The 25,946-nt window shown below is 40.3% G+C and overlaps 2 protein-coding genes across 7 annotated transcripts in view; one reads left to right on the plus strand and one right to left on the minus strand.

Moving 5' to 3' along the window:
- Positions 1 to 906: 906 nt before the first annotated feature.
- LOC110981682 (galanin receptor type 1-like) lies at positions 907 to 2,409 on the plus strand. Its single transcript, XM_022239471.2, has one exon. The coding sequence runs from the start codon at positions 942 to 944 to the stop codon at positions 2,004 to 2,006; it is 1,065 nt and encodes a 354-aa protein (XP_022095163.2). The 5' UTR covers positions 907 to 941; the 3' UTR covers positions 2,007 to 2,409.
- Positions 2,098 to 25,946, minus strand: part of LOC110981681 (glycerophosphodiester phosphodiesterase 2-like) — a 30,609-nt gene continuing 6,760 nt past the window's right edge. For 2 of the 6 annotated variants that reach the window (XM_022239465.2, XM_087145447.1), the window contains 14 exons: positions 25,172 to 25,344; positions 20,197 to 20,300; positions 19,764 to 19,857; positions 19,428 to 19,487; positions 19,013 to 19,117; positions 18,557 to 18,650; positions 17,831 to 17,979; positions 16,133 to 16,218; positions 15,786 to 15,936; positions 13,541 to 13,765; positions 13,024 to 13,133; positions 12,734 to 12,881; positions 11,186 to 11,271; positions 2,098 to 8,702 (listed from right to left, as the gene is read on the minus strand). In XM_022239465.2, the coding sequence (XP_022095157.2) occupies positions 8,588 to 8,702; positions 11,186 to 11,271; positions 12,734 to 12,881; positions 13,024 to 13,133; positions 13,541 to 13,765; positions 15,786 to 15,936; positions 16,133 to 16,218; positions 17,831 to 17,979; positions 18,557 to 18,650; positions 19,013 to 19,117; positions 19,428 to 19,487; positions 19,764 to 19,857; positions 20,197 to 20,300; positions 25,172 to 25,267 (1,623 nt within the window). In that variant the 5' untranslated portion in view covers positions 25,268 to 25,344 and the 3' untranslated portion in view covers positions 2,098 to 8,587. Of the gene's footprint in view, positions 8,703 to 10,593; positions 10,738 to 11,185; positions 11,272 to 12,733; positions 12,882 to 13,023; positions 13,134 to 13,540; positions 13,766 to 15,785; positions 15,937 to 16,132; positions 16,219 to 17,830; positions 17,980 to 18,556; positions 18,651 to 19,012; positions 19,118 to 19,427; positions 19,488 to 19,763; positions 19,858 to 20,196; positions 20,301 to 25,171; positions 25,345 to 25,946 lie in introns of all 6 variants that reach the window. The other 4 variants (XM_087145449.1, XM_087145448.1, XM_022239466.2 and 1 more) reach the window with 4 other exon arrangements.

Genomic DNA, 25,946 nt, shown 5'->3' on the forward strand with positions numbered 1-25,946 from the left:
GGCTTCCAAAGCTATAGATAATGGGAAGATTTGCAAAATTAACATTGATTATTTTACGTAACACAGAAATGAATGTTCCTGTTTATATAGAAAAGAATTCAACCCCTCCAAACATTAACTTTCGAATAACGTAGCCTACATAGACGTCGCCATGTTGGTTGTCACTAACTACCAGCGATAACCGGTTGTTTGTTCCCGGCGTTCGAGCGGCCGACCCACGAACAACAAATAGAGCTATTCGTGAACATACGAGAATAAGCCGCCCGAACTCAGCCCAAGAGATCCATATCCCAAATTGTTCTACAAAAATAGCAGTTGTTCAAAATATTATTCACTATAACTTGTTCTGAAATATTGCAAAAGGCATCGCACAGGGCAAAATGTAATGCTTGCGATCCAGATATTATCTGATATGATTTTCTTTGTGTTTAGGGTATTCACCGTGAGTGTGTTTTGGTGGGGGGGGCTAAATGTTTCGGAAATATTGTTTTTTTTCAAAGACTGCACGAGCGATTCTGTGATAGTTCATTGGTCATTAAATTAGAATGAAGGCCTGTGACGTTCGCTCTGTAGCACGTGATGTCACGTCATATTGACTACACCGGCGGATCAGTCCATCTGTTACGCAAAATTATCGAGGATGAATATGGTTGACCAAAATTGCATGCAGGAGTGAATCGAGTCCGTTTTATGGCTATGATATTTGCAGTAGTCTCCGCCCACTGCAGTCACCAGACTCATCCCATGGATATGCGCGGACAGCAAACATACCCCTATGCTCCTACAATTAAGAACCCAGCGCTGGTCGTAGATTGAATCATAAATGCTCATTGCTGAGCAGGAGTCGTTCCGATTTACACCTTCAAAATGCCTTCTTTATAACCAATCGTACTGCAATCAGAAGGATGGCGACTGTATCCTGGACTGATAATTTGACAAGGATGACCGGTGCTAACGAGGCCAACACGGCGCCCACTGAGGCAAGTACCGAGGGCAACTCGGAAGATCCCGGCACCCTGAGTGGGAGTGAATTAGCAAGCGTGATCATATACTGGACAATTGGTACTTTGGGCGTCATCGGTAACACTTTGGTATGCCTGATATTCCGCGTGTTGAAGCAACGGCGTAGCCAAGTCAATCTGTACATCTTAAACCAAGCCTTTGCGGATTTGGTCACGGCAATTCTCCTAATTGCTTTTGGTACCACACGGGTCTATCGTTCTGTTATCTCCCATCAGGGTGCATTAGGGGTGTTCCTCTGTCGCCTATGGTGGTCTCGTTTCTTTCTCTTCTCTGGTTTTGCGGTATCTGCTCACAATCTCACCCTGATGTCAGTGGAGCGCTACGTGGCTGTTGTGTACCCCTTACGCTACAGCAAGATCTTCACAGCACGCTTCACCAAAGTGACCATTCTCCTCGTATGGCTAATCGCACCCATCATGCAGTACACTTTCCCAATTTTCCAACGGACCATTATCAATGGAGAGTGTGCGTTCCAACCAACATGGACTGCAGCCGCTGGCACGGCTGCTGGTGTCAGTCTGTTCGTGTGGGAGTACTTCCTCCCTTGTGTCATCATGTCGTATGCTTATGTCACCATCGTCCGGACCCTGAAGAGAAAGGAAAAGGCGATGTCTTCTCAGAACCAGACTGTGGCGACTGTCAGCGGCATCCGTGGCCCGTCTAAAGCGTCCTATGCCCGGCGTCGTAATGTCACCGTCACGCTTTTTACCGTTTTCATCGTCTACGTTGTCTGCTGGACCCCCAACCAGTTCACCTTCCTGCAGTTCAACCTGGGTGGCTCGGTCAACTTTGACGGTGCTTGGTATCTTTTCACCGTGGTTGCAGCATTCATCAACTCCTGCTCCAACCCTTTCGTGTATGCCCTCATGCACAGGCAGTTTCAGGCTGGGTTAAAGCTGATACTGCGTTGTCGAAGAAGAGGTAACGCAATCATGGATGGGACTCTTACCGATCGAAGCACCATGGGTACTGTACTAGACTGATGATCATATCGACAGACTGGTCAGGTGTCATAAAACACTGAAGAACCTCAATCATCACAAACGAAACAAAAAGACAAACAAACGATCAAAATAAGAATCGTATCTTTATTTCTAACGATGAGCTGTACTGTGATACTTGCATTTCTAACCTGGAAAGGCTGAAATTTTAAGAAGTGTAATGAGCAGAAAAAGGAAGTCGGATAGACTGAACTATGACTGAAGAAAACTTGGAACCACAGGTAAACTGAATCACTCAAAATTGAAGCTTGCAAGGTAATACTAGAGCCAACGACATTCACGCATGCAATAAAATGGCGGGCAGATCAAAGCTCTTTACAACGATCACTGACTTTTAGTTCTAATGATAAGCTAACATTAAAATCTGATTTGTATTCTAAGACCCCCCAAAAAAAATTACCAGTGTGATGAGCAGAACGGAGTAATACAGTCGGAATGGTGACTGAAAGAAAGCTGAAGCTTGAAAACTAATGATAGAATCAACGTCATTTATACGGCAGCAGGATGGGTATATCAAAGCTTCTGTTACGATACCAGGCTTGAATCGGCTCGTTCTTTTTTTAATTTGGAACCAACACAGGCCTATTCATAATGCTGCCTAATTTCAAAGCGTGATTGTCGGGAGAACTTGACTGTTTATATGGCAAACGCTTATCATTTATGAAGGGTATCTCTCATTTATTTCTGTTAAACCTGAACTTTAGGAGCACCATCATTATCTGCAGTAGTTTATAATGAATGCACCAGCACATGCACTAACAAACGTAATGAAGATGTGTTTGTGTCACAAACTGACTTGTATATTTATTAGAGAGCTGTTTGGTGCCGCAGTTGGTACACACGCACATTGTGACCGATGATGTGTTGGCAATTTTAAGAAAAGTCCATCCAAGATCAAGTAAGTTTTCCCATGGGCATTTGTAACAAACCCAATACCCTTTTCCAGGCGTAATCCAATTTGAAGGTTGAATTATATAGATGTTTGTGATAGCGTACCAACAATAGCACAATGGATGAAATACAATTCCTTATTATATAACTTACCATACGGTATTGTACCTAATGACCTTCAATGCAACAGAGCATATGACGATAACCACCAGGAGACCATATTGGACGTCATAAACAGCAACAGAGTAAACATATTTAACACAGGGAAGGTACAAATAATATCCAAAGTCTGTGCTTTCCAATAAGGAAACACACAATGACCGTTACGCGCAAATGAATAAATATGTGTAGAATTTGTTGTCAGTAATTTCAAAGTGAAAGTTCCACATTTATTATTGGTACATGTATACTAATTACGGCCGAAGCTTAATCCGCTTACAGATATACATCCAGAAATTCCAGTCTAACTACGCTACTGCATATACAGGGCGTGATAAAATCAAGGAAACCCAAATTTAACCAAAATTTATAGGAAAACTGCAGATTTCTTAATTTTAAAGTAAACTAGTTTAAAACTAGTAAGCATACACATTCAAAAGCACTTGTATGTGTAAGCAAACTTATCACAGTGCAAATTTCACCTGCTGGTCAACAATGCATTGTTATTCACTCAACCGTGACACTGAGCACATGATCAAGGTGTCATTTGAAAGGAGCTATTCAGACCTTTCGGGAGACATATAATGCTTAAGAATTCTGCAGTTTTCCTATAAAATATGGTTGAATTTGGGATTCCTTGATTTTGATACGCCCTGTGCACGTCATGTAATGTATATACCTTTATGCACCAAAGAATCCAACGATTAAAACGCAATCCTTTGCGACAGAAATTTTTTTTTGGCGATATTCATTTTTATTTGCCGAACATGCAAATATGAGAACTCCACTGTGTTTAGGCATGATAACGGATGCTTCAACTAACCAAGTCACATCACGTGATTCTTTTGGTGGCTTTGTAAAGTCAGTCACGCAATCCACTATCGCTCCCTCCAGAGAAAATAATCCGTAACCTAATAAGCTATTCGCTTGATATCCAATTTATTATAATGGCAAATTTGTTTTAGTCCAAACAAAAGATCTTTTTCACACGGCATCTTGAGATTCTTTGCACAACTACAGAGTGATTTCAAATCTTTCTTTTTATGTCGTCTCAAAAGAAAATCATCACTTATATCTTGGAGACATTTCAACACTCCCCCCCCAAATGTTGGACAAACATGCATAGATTTGACTGATGTCTGTCACAGATTTGACGGGGTAGCAGTCTTTGCCGTACAGTGGAAAAAATCAAAGTTGGGCGGATCGAACTCGATCGCTGAGGGACGGGGCTAAAAGGTATAAACCGACTTTTAGGTAAAACGGCGATATCTTAAGGAAACATTCCCCCGTTTGCCCTTCTCGCTCTTCTGAGAAAGACAGCGTGCACATTTCGGTAACAATTATTCAGAACATAAAACTCAATGAGTCTTATAAAATAAGTCAGAAAAACTGTGATGGGTATCGATGGAAAACCTAGAGTCAACGGGTGGAAATTTCTCTTGTTTTCATTGGTTGCTGTCTGATTTCATCAACAATCAGACAGACACGGCACGCAATTCCTGCCGGCGCATGCGAACTAACAACTTGACCCGGAACCAAATTTGTTTCTCACCCACGAACCCCCAGAGCCATAGAAAGTATTACGGCGACAAGGCGGGTGCATGAGGTGACTACTTTTTAAGTAAAGGCCGAATTAATGACAAGTATACTAATTTATTATACAACACAAACTTTATTTGCCCAACGTGATAGGTCACTTTAACTTGGTTAACACAATTACTCGCTCGAAATGGTTAACCCTAACAGTCCTAAGTTCCTCATCTGTTGGAGGACTGAGGACTGTTAGGGTTGATCTTGAACCCTTGAACCTATCATATTAAGATACGGACACAAGATATCACGATTCATTGGATACATTGTCAAAATGTATGTCACCAGACTATCGCTTCGACCGGAATTTCGGAGTCACGCTTCAACCTTTCTCTACATCAATTGAGGGAAATTAAAATCGTGTTTGGACGCAAGTTTCCCCCCCGTAGTGCTTCACAAATTGGAACCATTTGAATTACATTTTTACCCGAATGCTGCGTCTATTTGGCAGCCAAACGAACCGCTGACGATAGAATGAGTGATGAAACGCCGTCATGTAATAACATCCCCCGTCATTTTCATTTGCCGCCGAAGCTCACAATGTGAGAATAAATACTGGCGTAGCTCATCAGTCATACCGTGGATATTTATGGGTTATTGAAGAACCAAGTACAGTGGTGTATTAACATTATTAGATACCTTGGAGACAACTCACGTAAATGAAAATGATGCCTGTGAAAGACGTAAATCTTAGTTTCTCAGTTTCGATCTCAGCAAAGATACCCTGTAATGTACAATGCCTCTCCATCTGCGTGAAAACTAACATAGGTGCACAATCACACGAAATTTTAACATTGTTTATTATGTGTTTTCCATACCACCACCAACTGCCTTTTCTACATGGCAATAACTGCTTGATTCCTCATGTCAGTCAACAGACAGAAAACTTGAATATTCAGACACACAAACTCAATCTACTGAAAAAGGGAGCCCTGTATCACATTCGATTTAATAAAAGCGCCCCATAAACAGCGGATGGAATCATTCCGACGGACAGGCACATTAACTTTATATGATTCATTTCTCAGCAATGATTGCGATACGGGACTACCTGTTCGTCTCGTTGACGGTGCAAATGTCACGGTAGAGGTCAGGTGGTTGTATAAACATGCTTGTTAAAACATGTCTGTGCAAGTATAGAGCAGGGGGGCCGAGTCCGTGTCAGCTCCAAGAGGTAACTTGATGGATTGCAAAGGAAGTATGATTCGTTGTCATCGCGACGACTGGACCTCTATGCATAGTTCCTTCTTTTATTTTGATTACAACAGTGAAAAAAATGAAGAAAAACAGTCGGTTGCTTATTCAGCTTTTTATTCTGAAATCATGGATTATTTTGCTTTCTTCCACGTATCACTTTGCTTCTTTGCTGTGTCACAAGCATGCCATGAATCCACGGGGAATAAAGCCTTATAATCCATGTCTCTGGGGCTACAAGTCCTCGACAGTCATCAAATTTCATCTGCTGTCGAAAGAGGATGAAATTAATACTCCGAAACACCCATACTACAGATGACAAAACTTCTAGCAAATTTCCCTTCCAAACACAATATCCACAATATAAACAAGGATATGGATGTTCTTTTAAATGTAAAGATAAGCTTCTATGTTTGAGTGTATTTTTGGTTTTGTTCTGATTTCTGTAGAATCCTTAACGTTTGGTAACAACACTCCGGCCAGGATGTTTCCTGCACAACCACGTTCAGTTTCAATATTGCACGGACGGTTCGCTGATACGAGATCAGACTCATCTGGTATTTAAACGAAGTATAATTTCAAATACTTGAAACTGGTTATTGCATCGTCTCTGTGTCAGTAGTTTACAGCATTGTAGTACAACACGTCTAATATATAACACTGAAAGCATTCCATTAAAAAACCAATAAACTGTACATTTTTCCAGTTATGCTTCATGTTTGATTCTGTATTAGTAGAACATACTAATAAACATATTAGTTCAACATACCTATAGCAGTAATAAAATTATTAAAAATGAAACTAGTCCTGAGACGCCACACTATAGTGTAGCTGATTTCCTTCGAATCGACACTTTTGTAAAGAATCTGTTAGGTATTATGAACAAGGCCTGCAATCAAGTTGATGTGTAAGTTGAGAAGTTATTTCGTCCAGAATTTAACGTAACAGTGTATAGGTTCTGATTTTTCAAATAATATTTTCACATGATTTTCACATGATTACCCCACGCTATTCGCCAGGACAATTCAAATGAAGGAAGATGCATTTCATACACTAAAGCTTATAAACAATACTCTCCGTAAAACTGCTTTTCTGAAGATAGTTCGTTTAAGATTTCTCTGTGAAATTGACTGTGTACATTTTTAACACTGTCCCACAGAACTGTTCGATTGTTTCACACAAACTATTCTTTGTGCACTGGATTTTCATGTTGTGGCTCTCCTTTCTAAAAAAAAAAGATTCTATGGTGATCCCAACCATCATTTTAAATTGAATGGTATAAATACTCCATATTAAATTTTTATTTAGTTTTCTTTTTCAATTCTTTTTGGGTTTTGTCTATACGTGTTATTCAATTTTTCGGATTTCTTGTTTTATATACGTTTTTGCTTTCGTATTTGGAATATTCACTTTTTCTTCTTTTTTGGGGCTCATTGCACTTTCTAGAGTTTTACAATCGTCTATAATTTGAATCCTTTTTTCTAATTCTGTCATAAATTTCCACTGTTAAGCAATGACTCGTTAACAAAGGACAGTCAATGGGCGATTGGAAGAAACAGATAAATAACTGAATTAATCGAACTGAACGCAAACAACTTACCGCTCAATACTCCAAACGACATGATTCCATCAAAGTTGTTGAGCATTTCGATGTTAGCCATTATCAAAAATGTCAAGATGAGTGATCATAATCATAAGTGACCAATACGGAGTTGTTCCAAAGCAAGCTTCTTGTCAAACGTGCATACGATAGCCGGTATCATAATCCACAACTCTATGCAGTCACATCGATAGCATGAGATAACTGGTTTTACATCGTCTAGTAGATTTCAGTAGCTGTAGGCCTATACGTGTAACTATGACTTCATATGGATTCAAGAGGCAAGGAATAGGGTGTGTATACTCCAATGATGTTGACTGAGTAAGTGACACAACTGTGTTTGTTAGTTGATGAATGAAGCAACAGTTGTGCACCCAAGGGTAAGAAGCACAAATGCCTGTTTTGCATATTACGCTGTTTCACTGGACGACACATCGAATTCACCTCATAGTTCAAAGAATTAGTACAAATCAACACTTTTTGTTCTGCTGTGTTCAGGATAATAGTTGTGAGAGGGACACAGTTTGGAACTGTAGATTCATGCATGAATGCGCTCGGCTTCGCCTCACCCATTCTTTGCAAGAATCTACAGTCCTCGTCCATTCTCTTTGACTGCAACAAATGCTTACCACGCTGGTATGCAAATTGTACGGGCTTCCCCGTCGATTCGCTTTCAGGTATTATAGTACGGCTACTACGTTATTCTATCTACAGAGGAATCCATGATGAACGGTTAAATATCATCTTAAAAAGGAACATTAACGGAAACTGTTCTCCTGGTATCACTTTCCAACTGAAATCGCCAAGGAATCTTGTCGGCTACCGCAGCAATGTGGCTTTTTCATGTTTGAGGGAAAATAACACGCGACATCATCGGCCGTCGTTTCTCTTATGGTTTGACCGTCGCCCTTAAAGGTAGGCTGGCATTGTGGACTTTAACACGGACAGCGAATAATCGTGAGTTAACAACAAAACTGTACACGTCCTGTACAGAAATCCACTTGCTTTTCTTTCTTGCTTTATTTACACAGCGTTGATGTCTTGTCTGATTTCACTTCCATGCTATTTTACGCTGTCGTTGGGTTGACGGAAGTGTGCATAGTCTGCCATGGGCGCTCAGGGGACATCGCTAGAGAATCACAGACTTCTGATTTTTCGACAGCTCCTCGAGTGCCATGAAGTGACGATAGTTGTAACGCTCGGGTGGTTCCTCTCCATGCTGGTTAAGTCGCCTCTTTCTCCGGCTGCGTGAGGGACAGAATGATTTCATGAAAAGGCAATCAGGGAGAGAGAAACATTCGGTTGAAGGTACAAAGGTTGGAGAAATGCTGGGTTATGGGTAAGACTGAGTACTTTGAATTTAAGGTGCCGGTATACATTGCCCATACACACTTGAAATGGAAGAATAGCTGGATTGAAAGCAAAGTAAAAGAATCTTGGCTTGTTTAAAACGTTTTCCTAAGTACAGTCAAACTTCTGTATTGTACATACAAATATGGAAAATTAAATGGCACAACAGCAATTTAAACGTGTTGAAGACATACCTTTCAAATCATGGCTAGGCTTTGACAAAAAAATATGTTTTAAATAAATTATCATTCTTTGATAAATAAGATCTACGGGCCTTTCAAAAGATAAAGAACACCAACAAAAGCTAACAAAGGTGGACTAACTTCATGCTGCCTGGGGTAAAACAAGCTCAAATCTAGCAAACCACTCGCCAAGGCTATACTCTCATAATTACGGGTCGGTACTTTCAAAGTTCAATTCATTACCATCTCGCGCAAGAAATTATATCTGCATAGTGGAGATCGGAAAAGCTTTTTATCCTCAAAAGCTTTGCTAAAACAAAAAGGCAATTTTGATATGGACATGACTTCATCCATTATTAAAACCAGAAATGGTGCATGCATGCGTGCAAACGGGGGGGGGTGTAAGACAATATCCCTACAATAGTAGTCGGCTACCGACTGCTTTCTAATCTGCCAATGACTCTCCAATGGACATGTAAGACAGACCATCACGGACTAAAAACAAGCACATTACTTGCGTCATCAGCAAGGAACGGTCGAGTATCCATTAACCCGAAGTGTGATGGCCATTACGGTTTAACAGTTACCAAATCCTTTTATATTCAGCGAAATTAATCTGCTAAAAGCAAACAAGAAACCACTCAAGCAAGAACGCAGGCTTAGGTTTCCTAAGAGAGTATGCGGTGAAGATTTTCTGAAGAAAATAACGACGTTACCACTTCTAGTGAAGGTTTTATTGATTAAAATGCTCGCTCTCATGTGTTTTTAGCAAATTTCTATCAAAACATTGCAGTAGATTTAATTGCCAAGTTGTATGGCCTTATGGGCAAATGTGAGGTATGCTCTACCGGATGGCAATCATAGAGCATGAATGCTTCACCTTGAAGTGAATAAAACTCCATTATGCACTATATAGTAAACATACACCAAGCCAAATGTGCCTCTAAAGAAAACATGAAAGATGTTTGTTCTGCCTAACAATTTCTGCTGATTGTCTAGTCACTTCTGTCATTTCCTGCCAGTCAGGGTGTAATTACACACACCTTCTTCAATTGGCAATAAGTTTTTTAAATAAAAGTTGGGTATCAAACATCATGGGCCTATGCCGCGATTTGTTTACACTCACGTTACGGTAGACAGCTTTTTTTCTATATTGTTCACGAAAACCCATTACAAAATTGACATGAAGGTTCTGACTCGTCTAGCGAGAGTTAAACACCGCCTGGCAAAAGAAGACAGCAAGGAAAGTGCCACCTGCTGCGGGGTTGCTACTAATGGGAACAATAAAAAGCTATATTTCAATGGAATTGTTATTCATGTCATTCCATGCTCATAAGTATATGGAATGATTTAGTAACAAGACCACACAATCCATGTAAGTCAACATCATCGAGACAAATATAAACGTGGTTCATGCCATTCCTGTATTTCCTTAGATGGTTAGTTGACTCCCTTCAAAACAGAGTAATTTGATTGGTCAAGGTCATAAAACACTAGTAAGTGTGGAATATGATGTTTTAGTACAAAGAACTGCTGGTTGTCATGGTTATTTCTACCTCTCACTTGTAAGGGCAATGTAGAACAGGCCATCCAAAGCACCAACCTGTGTCAGTAATGTTAAGATTCACATACATGTCATGCATTACATGCTCCGAGCTCCGTTCGAGTGTCACATTCAACGTGATCCGTCACGGCTACAAGACTGACCATCTCGTGAGGTTGGGCTGGTTTGTTTCGGAGTTTGGAGCTGAATTCAAGAAAACAAGATTTAAGAAACGAAGGAATACACTACACAGCAGTGACGTCCGCTGGGGAATTATTTGACCAACATCTTCGACTCGACATTTTGGTATAGCCCTACTCTCACAGCACTCAACTGAGACAGGCGCGGTTTTAAGACTTGTCATGAAAAACATTTTTTATCCACGCCTATCTCGCGATTTTGTACATGGACACTGTATCTGAGCTCAGCCAATTTGAAGACACAGGCTTAGCTCAACTGCAGTTGTTTCTCATGCACTGAGACTTTCCAAATGACCCTCTCCTCACACGCTTGAAATCTCAATGAAGAGAAAACTACATGTATCACAGCACTGCATTAACCATTTACCTTTGAACCCAATACAAAATGCATACATGCAGGGATGGATCACCCTTTCCTCTGACAAGGAAATGTTGAAATGTTATACTCTCACCTGATTTGAATGATAAAGATAATTATCACCCAGATAAAGGAGACTACATCAAAAAGAATCCACATTATCCGATAGTGAAGCGGGCTCTGGAGATCAAGACGATACAAAACAAAAGCAAACAGTTTTCGATAAAGGAATTGGTTGTTGAAGGAAGATTGAATCAGGAAATGTGGCACTGACTCAATAACACACCTGTCCTTGACGCATTCATAACTAGTGATTCCTACCAAATCAGTTGCCGATATCAGATCACATAATATCCAATCCTACCCCATCATTTACACATTCAAAAAAAAATCGGGAGAAGAGGAAGATGAGGACAGACGCTTTACATATCTTGAATTTGCCTTAGCAACATTAATCTTCTTAGTGAAGACGGTCCTTCAGACAAATAGGTTCAGAAACTCATTTCTCGTTACAAATAGGCTGTGTTGATAGACAGATCTATTTCAAAGCCTTCAGCTTTCAACTTCTTCAATGAATGTTTACTTTAAATCCCCCCCCCAAATTTATGTTTAAGCTGAAGACAAAATAAAAACCAAACCCCAAAAAGGGTACCAAAAAAAAAAGACAGAAACAAGATTCACGTACATCCAATCTGAGAACGACACCCTGCATCTGAACAGGGAGAGAACCCCAGGTATATACATATTACTTCGAACTGAAATCAAGGCTCATCAATCTAACACAGGGTCTTGGGGTCGGACAAGATTGGAATAGAACGATCATCGTCTAAGTCGAGATTTTCTTCTTCTTAAAATACAAATTAAATCTGAATGGATAGTAAAACAATACAGACGTTTCGTGTTAACGAGCAATACCTGACAAGCGTTTTTATTTCTCCCTTCACCAACTGAATCACTGGTTGTGGCAATGATACGAAGCAGCATGCTCAAAGTGTGATCACACCAGCCTTCTTATGACTGTCAGGATGGAAGTACACGGCTTAGTCGGTACGGTGTGTTTCGATTAAGTTGCCAGCATGACCGACATATTGGGTACGTGATTTACTACTGGGTTATCACTGTTACCGTCCATCCGTGTTTAGTTGGCTCTAGTTGGGTGGAGGTAAGGGCTAGTTGAATTTTTTGCATCCATTTCGATGTGTTCTGCTCATTAGGTCTCGCGAGCCAGTAGAAGTCACTCGAATATAACGAGCAATTAACTCGACTGAATTTGATCAACAAATCCTGCTTGCAAAGAGAACAACATCCGCCAGATTGGAAAAATGCGATAAATTGAACTCAAGGTTGTATGGAAAAGGTTGAACGTCAATTAGGCGAGTCATCAAATTGTCATTGTAAAACAGAGGGAAATGGTTCAGCCAACAGGGAACAAGGATAGTATGCATGAGGACAACAAATGAAATGAGAACAAGGTTGTAAGGGCAGAAAACGTGCTGAGAATCATTCCTACAAGAATGAATTGGTTAGATGAAGCTTGGCACGGCTGGGTTTGATTGCGCTATGGTTTGATTCTGACGACAAACAAATCATATTGCCTTTACAGAAGGAAACGCTTTATGTGGGAAAACCTCAACATGCTTACCAGCTGCCACAAAGGGCCGTCGCCTATTCGTACCCTTTGACACGATGACGTGGATATGGAGGTTGCGCCTGCGCACCAGAATAAGGAAAACAGCCAATCTTCGTTGACTGTCCAAACGTTTGTTGTTACATTCAACGCTGCATCACTCCTTCATCCAAGAAAAGAGTCAGAACTTTGAAAGCTTGAAAGTAAAATAAATGCATTCGCGAAACAGCATCCATAAATACCGTTACTTTGAAACAGAAAGAACATTCTCACATAAACGCACTTAATGAAACCCATTATCGTACCTTATTTGGAAGAAAGGTATGTCGTTATACGTTGTCATCAGTCTTCGTTCATCGAACGTGTTTATTGCAAACGTGTACTTGGTGTCATTATTAGGTGCTTTCCAGAAACTCTACACCAAAAATGAAAAAGAAAGAAAATACTGAGTAAATGTGATCTTTACGTTTGACGATAATCTCTTTAACGCTTGAATTTGGATCAAAATGTTGTCGTGGGTAATTCTCTTTTATTTACAGTATCCGGTCACATATTAAACTACAAAATAGCTTTTAAATTGAAAGTAATGTGGTTTAGTTTTTGTTAATTTAAACAGTCGTGTCCAGAATTGTCCTTGTACCTTTTCTGAGTTAACCTTTCTGTCTGTACACTGTAGAACTTGATGGTCTATCATATACCTCATAATGAAATTCCAACAAAATCAATTATTTCTGATCTCATTTTTTTCAGTTTGTAATTAAACCAATCAAAAGGTCATCCATGGATGGTGGATATCATCTCTAACTCAATTATGGTGCCTACCACGTCCTCTTCGGCGACGCCCGAATCCAGTATAACCTGCAACGTTATGTTCAACCAATCCTCGGAGTAAGGATGGTCATCAGGTGGTGTGCGGACATCGAGCAATACTGTCTTGTTTCTCCCCTTGACCTGAAGTAACATTTCCCTCAAGGTGGGAATTTTCTGCTTTCTGTAACGTATAACTTCAAGCTCCGTCAGCCTGCTAGTAGTCCCAAATGGGTTACACTGTCAGGTCAAGAAAAAGATCAAGAGATATAGGACCAAACATGTAATAAACATCTCCCCGGCACACAACTACAAAAGAAACAGATTACAACCGGTACCATGGAGTATGAGACGGAAATAATGATGACCACTTTTTTGCTCATTTATCCCAAGTGTTTGACCACAATGACGAAAAATACAATTAGAGACGAGGGAAAATTATATTACTATAACTGAAACAACTTCAAAACAGCGTTTATGAGTATAACATCAAAAACTAAAAACCAACAAAACAACGCCTAGCCAAAAAATGGGAGACAAGAAAGATTGTATCAACCTCGGTAAGCACGTGTATTCGTACAACGACGACACTGATTGTGTAAAACGTACAAGACGAAAATGCAAGCTGAAAATCTACTTCAATTACTTCTGAACTCTGTGATTTTGCAGCGACATTTGCTGCTATTCAGATTACCCATGGCAACCAAGAATTAATTACGAATACATCAAGTTCTGATCAACGTGCAATGGAGGTCATAATTTGAAACAGAAAACTCGATCAAAAAGCGCGCAATATGCGTATATTGGTCTAGTCAGCAACAAAGTAATTGAGTTGGCCATAGGCATGATAGACTGGCCGCCTATTTCACCTTGCAATCTTCCCATCAAAATGCTGATTACGTTCAAAAGGCATTGTGGAAACGATTCCTATTTCATACTCTACTTAGAAACATATCTGTCTTCAGTGACATTGGATCAGGAATCGATTAAAACTTTTTTTTCTTTTTTTCACATAAAAGGCAGACGACCTTCAGAAGGGCAGCGACGCTATGAAATATTTCCTTTTTACTTCACATTATCGTTTGCTAGACAGTAAATAACTCTGGAAGTGTCCTTGGAGAGGGATTTCCCCTCAAAGATAATTCTAAGAACACTCTAACTAATCAAGGCATGTAGCAGTAGAGGAGCTTGTCTGTATGAGCCTATTCATTACAGAAGAACGCGGGTAAGCTCTAATGTTTAGATAGTAGGGGGTTAGCGCAGTTTGATTACAAAGTCGGGCTGCTAACGTAATATACACACGCAGGAGTAAGCAATGCCAGATCGCAGAGATCAGTCCCAAGGCCAGGTCAGACTGTTAGAAAAATTTATTAGTCGTGTCCTTTTCATTTCGATCTTAGAGAGAGACCTAATCACTAAATTTATAGTCATTAAAATTGAAAAACGTTCTCACCGGTAATGTGAAAACAAAACACACAAACCAAAACAAGTACAAATCCAAAATGCTTTGGTTTGATGTCGTTCCCAAAATCATTTCAGCACTGTCGGACTATCGGCTGAAACCCATTTGTGTGGTAATATAGAGAGAAGCAGGTGTACAGTAAATGGCATCGCCCAAGGGCGAAGTTAGATGGTGTCAAAAGCAACATAACAATCTGGTCTGGTATATGTGCGGTAACCAATGCCATTTCAGTATGGTTGGAGTCGGTGTATTTTTAGACAAACATAAAGTATAAGAAAAATCGTTTAATTTTAATTATCGTCGGTAGCGGCTCTCCAGCAACTGCCGTCGTGTTGGTAAGAAGGGTATTATAAGTGAAGGTCAGTCCACTTGAAATAAATTGATACAATTAAGCAGACCACGATGGAAGGTTGGTGATGATGCAAACCAGGCTGTTTGTAAATACAAAGGACGCTGCAGTTAAACATTGTTCCCGGCCTCTACGTCGAATTTTTACAATCAAATTCAATTTGTATATAGTTTCCACCAAATAAAAAGAATTAAGCGTTCACACACGCTTAAAAAAACTTCCGCCTCAAAATCAATCTCGAGAAAACTCATTTTACTGTGACACTGTACCAATAATTGAGTTTGAGCATTTACTGAACAGGCACGCCCTGGTTATGGAGTCAATATTTGATATGGGGTTATTTACATTATTCAAGCGCTACAAACTTGCTTCAAGGTATTTATTACTGATGCGGTAGGATGCCTATAGCGAACCACAGCAGATATGTCCATGGCAAGCAAACATCTCACCGTAATAAACCAGGACCCTGCGTTCAACTGCTTCAGCTCTGCCAATGTAAAGCTATCTGAATGATCTGCGTAGCGCTCAGGGAACACGTCCTCCACGTTGGTTGTACGGGTGAGTTTGTCATCACGCATGATGTACGGTTCGCCATCATAACTACATGTATAAAAAAAAAGAATCAAGATGCACGAAAGCATTCGATATAATCACGTTACTAGACGGGCAGTCGATAAAAATGTTGACATTCAGTTAACTGCCTGATTCAAATCACTCATCTACCTACAGTTTCTACTCCTAAATTTAAATACTTGGAAAAGTGTGTTTCACTGGTAATGACGTAGCCCTGGCATACCTTATGCGTACATCAGTGTGGATACCTTGGGCATTGTAGACATCAAGGGAAAGCTCAAATGCAATGAGTGTGTTCTCTGGTGCTAGCTACCAATGAAAAGGGGTAAGAAAACAGAATACAAAGAACTTGTTTTATTTTTGCATTTATCTTTGATCAAGGCAATGAGGTACCCGCTACCACGAAGGATCTTCCAGATGGTCCTTTTTAATTTTGGTTTTACTAGATATCTTCTCAAGTCAAGTGGAAAAAACGACAAATATGAGAACATAACTACATCATAACAAGATTTTCATGTACCCAAGAGAGCATGAAGTAACATTGAATTGGAAATATAAAACCTGCTTCGTATATGACTCAAAAGGAAGATGTTACACCGGGGTGACCTTTAGAGAAGGGCTTTTTATTCAACCTCTTGGGATTTTCTTATTTTCTGTGGAGTCTTGCTGTGCAGATGACCCTTGTCCGTCGAAAATGTTTTATGGTACGCCTGACTTTTACACCAAACTGTCCAAGGATTCAAAGAACAGTTGCAGTTTGAAACTGCAGTTCTAGGAAGGATGAGCTACAATCCATAGAAGTCTGCGACCACACAGTATTGTGCAGTGGCTAGATTCACAAAAGAAATCAACCATTTAAGGTGACCTTAAATGAAATCTCATTACCCATTAGGTTTCATCAGGTTTCAATTTTGCAGAAGCACTGCCAAGCGAAACATTTCTTACAAAAAGCGCCAAGCAGACACGACATACAGGGCGCAACGCGACCTTCGTCAACAGAAATGGTCAGCTCAGAACCACGATGGAAAATGAATATGCACCACCGACAGATCTGGTTAATTTATGCACTAGCAACTGAAAACGGGAGGAAAATGGAATAGAACTGGCAAACGTATGTTAATACTTGCTATTGAAAGAACTCGTCTGACGATAATCACACGAGAAATAACGAGAAAACGGAGTCAGTCACATTTATCGGTGCTTTCTGGATTCATTTCTCTCAAATACTTTTTAGAGTATACCATAATCAATCAACAATAGCAAATGGTAGACGTAAAGAAAGTGTAGGAATACTACATTCCTCGAATACGGTTCTCTTTGGCTTACTCTTGTCCTCGTATTGCAGATTTCTTTTCAAGAACTGCAATTTCAAACATCCTGTCAAACAGAAAAGATTTGAAACTGATTTCCACGTTTTTCTGTCGTGAAAAAGAATTCAGCAAGAGGAAAGAAAACCAGAAAGTGGGCAGCAAAGTAATGAAGATCACCCCTGGTAAAAAATCGGCACATAGGGCCCCAACGTTACATCACCAACTCATCAGCGCCCGGAAAAATGAACAATTGAACACATGAACACAAGTATATGCAGACCCTCGTTAACCAGCCTCGTTTCCTGTTCAGTAAAGGTAACAGGTGATGATCACGGAACATCTCATCAAATAACAACATTAAGGGTACCAATTAGCTACCTCGTGGACGGGTTTTTATCTCCACTAAGGGCATTTTCCATAATTGTGATAATCATAAGCAGTATGTCCAGTGATGTAACTGCCGGGGTATGTGCCCCCCTCTCCTCAGCAGAACGCTGGTCCTCCCGTTATCTCCCTGTGAAATTTTAAAATGTACACAAAAAATGGGCGTCTTTGAAACCCCTCAATAATGCCGCCCTAGTTACGCAACTAGATACGTCATCAGGACTTACTTGCTCAGCACCCCTATAGGCAAACACCAGGGGCTTGGGTGGTAGCTCGTCATACTTAAGCAGGCATGGTGAACGGATGAAGACGGGTGAAATGTAGAGACCGATGAGAACGAGGAAATACCATAAAGCTACATCACGAACTGGAATTCCTAATGGAGGCAGGATATAAGAAAAGAAACCATAGCCTATATGCACACTAAAAACAGTAACAATTTGGAATAATCCATAGGAAGACTAGGCATTAAAATATCATGTAGTATCTTCCTCTTTTTTTTCCCTTTTTTTTTGCACATTTCTTTATATACCCCGGCATATTGAAGTACAGTCGAATGTTTTTATGACAAGGTCCTTGGGACTTGACAAATGACCTTGTCGAATGAGGGTCATTGTATTTTCAGTACTGGAAAACAAAGCCTTGGAATCTAAATTGATTTTCTTATAAGCAGGATGTTGTATCAAACATGCTTTTATTATGAGTGTTCGACCGTATCCACAATCATTCCTCTTCCTTGAAACGGCTTTTGTCTAACAAGAAGGTCAACATGATCTCCAGGCATCCCCCCATCTCACTACGTCTGATTTTCGTCGGGAAAAAGCCTCGCAGACAAGTAGGCCTGTGTTGCATCGTTAGAGTTCGTATGCAGATAAACAATAAATTACCGTGGACAATTATCTAATTCATCGAGTGAGTCTTGTTTGAGATTTGGCCTTTTAGGTGACATTTACCTTTCCGTTGGAGGGTGCCCATTCCTCCAGCAACAAACCAACTTAACCCAGTCATGATTACCACACCAACAAGATGCAGAAAAGGTCCTGTAAACTGTACCACATGAAAATCAATGAAAATCTCATGAAAATCAATGGGCATAATCCCCTAAATATTTAAGTCGATGCATGTGATAATGCCTAAAAACACAGCCAATAGCAACTACATTTCGGCCCCTCGTACCCAATTGTAACTTCCTCATGTTTTATACAAGTTTTCCTTCAGGATATAATTCATTCTGCTGTTTCATAACCCTAAGAACTCCTCGTTCAAAACTTTCAAAGTCAAGCTTTTCAACTACCTCGACATTTCCAATTTCACCTCAAAATGTACCCTTACGAAACGTCTTTCATTTGAAGTTTAGAAACTCATAAATACATTTGTTTTAATGGTCACTTTCTATTGACGTCATATACCTGCAGCGCCTGTGGTAGGAAATGCCATAGAGAGCTTGATCCTAGCACGGCACACGGAAATACTAACAGTGCAACTGACAAGCTAAGATCCAGAATCAGACCAATCTGTGTAAACAGAAAAAAATTGAACCACCTGAAGCAAATTTTTCATGGGCAACAGACTCCACTCATAAATGTGGGATAAGAGAATGTTGTCACAAATTCCGAAACAAAACGATTGTGCAATAGTAAAAATGAAATTATGCAACTCTTTTCTGGCGCCGTCTCATCAAATGTCATCCTCATAAAACACCCATATCAAGAAATTTTTAAGCATAAATCAGCGAATCACAATGAAATAAATACGGCCAAAAACTGAGTCGTGTTTTACTTCGTAAGAATTTATTTTCTCGGGTGTCAAGATGTCTATTTATACCTTGTGCGCTCCATGAAGCTGTAACTTCTGTCCAATAGCAATGTGTAAAAATGCGAACATCTGTGAAGAAATTAATGAAGTAAAAAGTGATTTTCATTTTCAAAACTGTGAATTATACTGCATGGGCTGTCACAGTCCTGTAGATTTTATCATCAGATGACTCAAGGGACACTTTTATAGACAATACATGTACTACTATTTAACAGAAACTTTGTAATTGTGTTGGTAACAATTTGTATTCATGACGTACAAGCATGTCAACGCATAATGGTGCTCTGTTTATAAAATGGTACGAATGGCGCCCTCTAAGCCAACAACCGGGATTCTCAGACTCACCAAAAGTAGAACGGCATAGCTGCTGAGTGCACACGACAAGGCCATAAAGAAGATGTAATAGCGCCACCACAGGCCTGTCATCTCAGCAAGGTCTCTGTGTTGGAGGGAAACCTAAGTCATGCTTAATCTTCCGAGGAATATTATTCGGATAGGAAGCTTTGCTCTCTTTTTTAAATTTAGCCCTATTCACAATATTACAAAAACCTCGTTTACTGTGTCACAAATGTGAATGAGATTTCGTCTGGTAGTCAAAGCATCATTCTAAAGCACGTTGTAATGATCAATCAGGCAAAACGGCAAACAAAAATCCAGTATCATAGGAAGAGTATGGTTATCAAGCAGCTGGGCAGTGAAAGGGGTAAGCAGAGAATGACCGCATAGGGGGCACCGGCCGTTCACCGGTGATGAAGTCCAGATCACGGCCCAACCCTACCTGTTGAAGTCGGATGAGTCATTGACTGCGGCCAACCAGAAGAACATGTTAGCCAGTGACGTGAAAGACACTAACAGCACGAAGATGAACCACAGCCTCTCCGTCTATGAAGGAAATACCCAAGAGTACAAAGAAACACAAATTGGAATAATCATAAAAGGGCACTTCCTGTTCCCGAAACACATACTGACAGATGTCTTTATAAAAATATGACTTTTCATTTTCCTGACTCATTGACTTTAAAATTGAGTTAATACGGGAGGCTTTCAAAACTTTCACTTCGCCACTTCATCAGCAGGTGTAAGCAATGCGTCACATGCACAAGTACCAGAAACAGAGCAATTTTTTACAATAATTAAGGAATAGTGCTTCAAAAAATCTAAAGGAGCGTGAACATCAAACATAAAGGAGACAAAAATCGCAAAACCAGACAGTACAAATACTCGGACTCAAGATAATTTCCTAAATCAAGCGGGAGGGAAGGATGTGGTTTCCTCAGTGAGTTGAAATAAAGTTCAGCCTCCGAAGGCTGGTAACGAACTTCACCTGTTATCTGCAGAGACTCGCTTCGCACGATTCAAGTCCTCATTTATCGAGGTGAAAGCAAAGAAAGATTTCTGGACAAACACTCAGGACAAACAGCCACCTCTCACAAATTTTAAATTACAGTATCTGTAAGAAATTTTGATAATAGCAATGCTTTCTTTACATCAAAAATAAATCAGCAGCAACCCTTGTTAGACGTTTATGCATAAAGACCAGGAACAGATGGGCTTTTGCTGGGATTACTGGGTAAACGCCCAGGAATTCTAAGAAACTGGTTAGTTAGACTAATTCCAATAATTCAATTTATCAGATTAAAATCACAGCTTGTCAATTCCATTTGCCAAACCAATATTCAAAGGTTGTTAACAGTGTACGATTTGCCACACCAAATCGACTGCTCTGCAAAGTGTTTAATTACACATGGAAGCGTTTGGTTTATTTCAGTCTGTGTATGGCTGGTACAACAGTGCTGCCATGGTTACTATTTAAGGTCAGACCAGTTTCAAAAATATCAGACAGGGTTTGTGAGTGTTTTGATTTGAATTTAACATCTGAAGGTTTCACCATACGCCCTAGACCTGAATTTTGTTCTGATCCGCTAAAGGCTGTAGCATTTAAAGAATTATTCCTGGTTCCAATGCCCGGGAGACGTGTCGACCTCAGCGAGTTCGATGCCGCGGGCAGAAAAGTAGCACAATCGAGGAGCATTTGGCCGCTGCATAACCAATGAAGTTTGTCATAGGCTGGAATATTACCCAGGCTGTGGAGCGCGTAAAGTCCCCGGGCGAGACCAAGAGAGGGCATGATTTTCCAAGCAACGGTGGCTCCTTTGAAATGTGGTGGGAACTGCACGTCGGTGGTTCACAAACGACTATGAAATGCGTGTGTCACATGCGCGTCGCTACCAACAAGACGAAAAACTCCCTACCAGCAAGGCTCTTTCTAACCGTACCTATGAGATGTTTCGTCTTTAATACTTGTTGCAACTTCTAATACAATGGGTAAAATGACAAGAAACAAGACTAGTGAAGTGGCAAATTACTACTTGTATTAGTGTTGAACGAAAGATGTCATTACTCTTGGACAGGTGGTACGTACGCGTTACATGACTCTTTGACCCAAGTTTGAGCGACTATAGTTATCTAACACCGCTCGAACGATGGACAGTTTGAACTATCTAGTTGACGATATGGGACCGGGCCCAGGGGTATGGTCGCACCGCTGGTTATCAAAAGCCGATTTCATTTATCATTACAGAGGGAACCATTAACATGAAAATAGCTGTACGACACTTCAATAACCATGGACGCTGCAAGAATCGCAGCCAATGGTGAAATGTGAGTAAGGCTGAGATTAAAAAAAAATTGACCGACTCGGGTCGTTCGAGTGAAACAGAATTGCACATGCGCCCGAACTTGCCCTAGGGTGTCGTAATTTGTTAAGTGCTCACGTCCGTCAAGTTGAAGAATGTGCGCATGGGTGAATGCACAATACCGCTGCAGTTATGGCGTTTAACCGGATTCAGGCACCTTTCTATAATTTGGGGTGTCAACACTTGCGCCAAGCGTTGTGTATCAGTCAAAATCGCTCCCAGGACGATTTTGACGGCTGAACGCAACGTACACGTGTGTTATGTTCATGGAGTCGATTTTTGTGTCCGTGAAAGTGAAACGCATGAACGCATCGTGTACGCAACGCACCCAGAAACGCACATTGGGAAAGGCGCCGTAAGTCTATAGCTTGCGCATAGCAACCCCAGATTTAAACCACGGATGACAGTGCCCACAGAGTAGAATTTTCTTAACCAAAAACCTTGGGGATTTGAGGATTACACAGCAGACATTTTGTTCCCTGACAAGCGTGAAGAATTCATATGCTTCTGCACAGGGCATGTGCAAAATTATACTGCTGAAGGATACAGCTAACATCTATGGTTGACAAGCCATGTGCGTCATGTATGAATCAATGACACGATTGTCAGCCGACGCCCTACAGCTGTTGCACACCTATTATTTTCCGTGCGTAATAATGATGCAAACATTTAAAGTATATTACGGATACCAAATCCAAACAACAAAGGGTGTGACATTACAACAAAAAACGATCTTCCAGGAACCTTTACATTGCTCTATAACATGTTTTTAAAGTCCCAACGACGACAGCCTATAGCACACGTCAAGTCACAATGTGACTCACACCGTCATTTATGACATTTTGTCATGACTGTTTGGTTTTCCTAGACCGTTTGGTTTTCCTAGAGGTCCCTGAAAATATGAAGCACATCAGCGTATTTAATCCAGTGTCAATTGCAGTAAGATAAACGGGAGGGCCCATTTTCAATGGCAGATTTACTTCAGCTGTGACCTGCTAACATAGTATGCATATGACACACACAGGAAGGTCTTGAAAAGTACCTCATCAAGAGGACCCTGCATGGCCAGGTTTGTATGTATCATTCTTTATCCTGATGTAAATCTTGTTTTGATCTTTGCAGAGCAATATGGGAGGGGCTATACAGCCCGTCTGTTCCGCCTATCTGGAGTTATCTTTGTGGTTCGTTTTTTTATTTATTGAAGGAGAAATAAATTCAAAATAGCTTTTGTCTCAGTGCAGTATTTCCGTTCTTGTTTGTTGTGGTGTTTATGTTATTTGTTCTCATGATGGTACAACGTATCAAGGTACCGTACCTTCGCATGAACATCAACAATGAAACTAAAAAGTCTATGATTGTGACGTTTAATCTGTTTTTGTGAGTTCAGCATAGACTGCCTAAAAGGGTAGCATGGTGATATCAAGTGACTACGTGACCAAATCGAGCTGAGGTTAATGAGCCCTCAAGCGTTCGATTTTTTCCAAGCCGCCCTCTGAAACTTGCTAGGCCTCGAACAGATTGACAGGAAGCAGTTCTGGCCACGCCTTATCAAATATAATATTTTGGACAAGTTACTGGACTGATCGCGTAAAAAACAGCCATGACAGCAGAAAGACCCGAGACGAGATGACAGAATTCATTAAGAAAAACAACATGGGGCGGAAATTTGTTTAGGTGCTCGTTAAAGTTCTACCCGAACCCTCGAGCTGAGGGATGTCGTAAGTTATAAAGGGATTATATTACAAAGCTGGAGGATTCAGTTCAGAGTGTGATTTGATTCGGGTAGAAATTTGATACGTGTTTGTGCATATAACTGACCATATCGGCTGATTCAGAAAATCGGAGCACACTGTCGAAATAATATTGGGGAACGACATTTCTCTGTACGATGGCTCCCTTACTTCCAAGTTAAATAATCCCAGGCCGGACCAGAATGAAAACCGAACCTTACAATTTTATAAAACAAATATACACAACCACTGGGTATACAATTTCGTGTTCAAACTCACTGGCTCCACAAATATATAGTCGATGCACTAAATGCATACCGGTAATAATCTTGATAACCGATCGCTCTCCTTTAACAAAAAATAGGCGCTCTTCCCAACACTGCGAAGGAATTCGACAGATTACCTGCTGTCGACGTCAAAATAGCACGTTGGAAAGCTAATGTAACAAGCTAGTGCAACGTCACCCACGTCTAACAGCAGTGTAGAGTATTACATGCAATTCAAACATCGACTTAGATTTATTACAATGCGAAGGCCTATGACTAAGTTTATAATATATGACTGAATGTGAAACACACACGCGGATGGTCACTTCATTGCTCAAGTTCCCTTGCCGCCCATGAGCTTAAGCTAATTTCCTGCTTTCGCTTGCGGTTTTTACATCTACACAATAACAAGTACAATACAACATGCATACACGAAACCCTTGAAAGTATACTTATGATCAATAACCCGGATGGTGATACATTGTGCGCCTTGGAATTCAGTTTGCCAATGTGTTATGATCCAAACTCCTCCATACAGCCTATTCCTGGCAATGCTCAGCAACCATTCAAATATAGGGAAATGCCAATACATTTCCCGCTTCAATTTTTTTCTAAATCTGCTTGATTTTGAGAAATATATATTCCTAAATTCTTGATGCAAGATTTACCAAGAATTCGGGATTTAAAACGGGATTATTCTAAAAATGCAACTTTTTAAAATGAAACTTACATGCATTTTAAAAGGTCGCGTGAAGGCTATGATCTAAACTTTTCCGATGGAATGCTGATAGTTACAGACCTTTAGCCTTTATGATAAGATCTTGTGTAGCCATAAATTAGCGCTTCAGGTTTTTGCAAAGAATATCAGGTTTGGCTCAAAATATCAAGCTATACAGCTATATCGATATACCTTTGGTGCACAATCCCACTGCAATCCGTTTTGTAACTGACCAGACAGACGAAGATGAAGGAGCCGTGAAACATACTTCTATCTGTCAGCATTACCAAGGTATCATTTCTTAAGTGTCTAACAAACAACGATGAGAAAACGTTTTACTTACGAGTTTCGTTGCTTCTTTGTTTTCAACATCTTTCCTGGTGCGACATCCATAACATCCGGTAACTAAAGACGCCCAGCACCCACGGCATGTAGTCATCTTATTGTCTCGATGAGAACAATTAATCTGTCGATTCAGCTCACACAGATCAGCTCTTTGTAAAGGAGTTTCCTGTCCTAGAGAGGAGAGAGCGAATTTGTAACAGAGAACTTGGCAGAAATTGGTCCGACAGTGAAGAAGATGGAGCTTTGAGGGAAATACAAGATGTGTATTCAGGAAAGTCACCCCCAATGTTGTGAAGGAACAGCCTGTGACGACGTTTTACTGCTTCTTAAGTTTCTAGCTCACTCAATAATTGATAAGTTTATTGAGAACGGAAGTTTCTTAAGCCAAGTATAACTAGCTTCAGAGTAAGGCTGTCACTTATTCATCAAGTTACGTCTTCTGCTCCGTTGCATCCTCCTGCTGTACAGCCAGAGTGTCTCGGGTAGAGGGTAGGGCTCTGGTTTATGAGGTCATCATGAAATCATCTTGCAAGAGCTCAGTGAACGGTCACGGCATGTTTATGTTGCTTAAACCTTGTATGGCGAAGTTCAAGCTGGTTTTCCATTTTCTAATTACTTTGATAGGTGCATGCGGAATTGATGCATATCGAGTCAAGTCCATCCATTAGAACGGTGGTTATGATTGTTGCGCGAGACGTCTGTTTCAGTCCACTTAATTCAGTTATTTTGGAATGAATGTTTACAAAATTTGCTTCAACTTTACTCGCATCAAA

Source organism: Acanthaster planci, linkage group LG14 (assembly GCF_054643075.1).
Source record: "Acanthaster planci isolate LZ-2023a linkage group LG14, COTS_SCS, whole genome shotgun sequence".
NCBI lineage: Eukaryota > Metazoa > Echinodermata > Asteroidea > Valvatida > Acanthasteridae > Acanthaster > Acanthaster planci.

Coding starts and splice junctions, on each gene's coding strand:
- LOC110981682 (XM_022239471.2), top strand. CDS start 942: ATGACCGGTGCTAACGAGGCCAACACGGCGCCCACTGAGGCAAGTACC.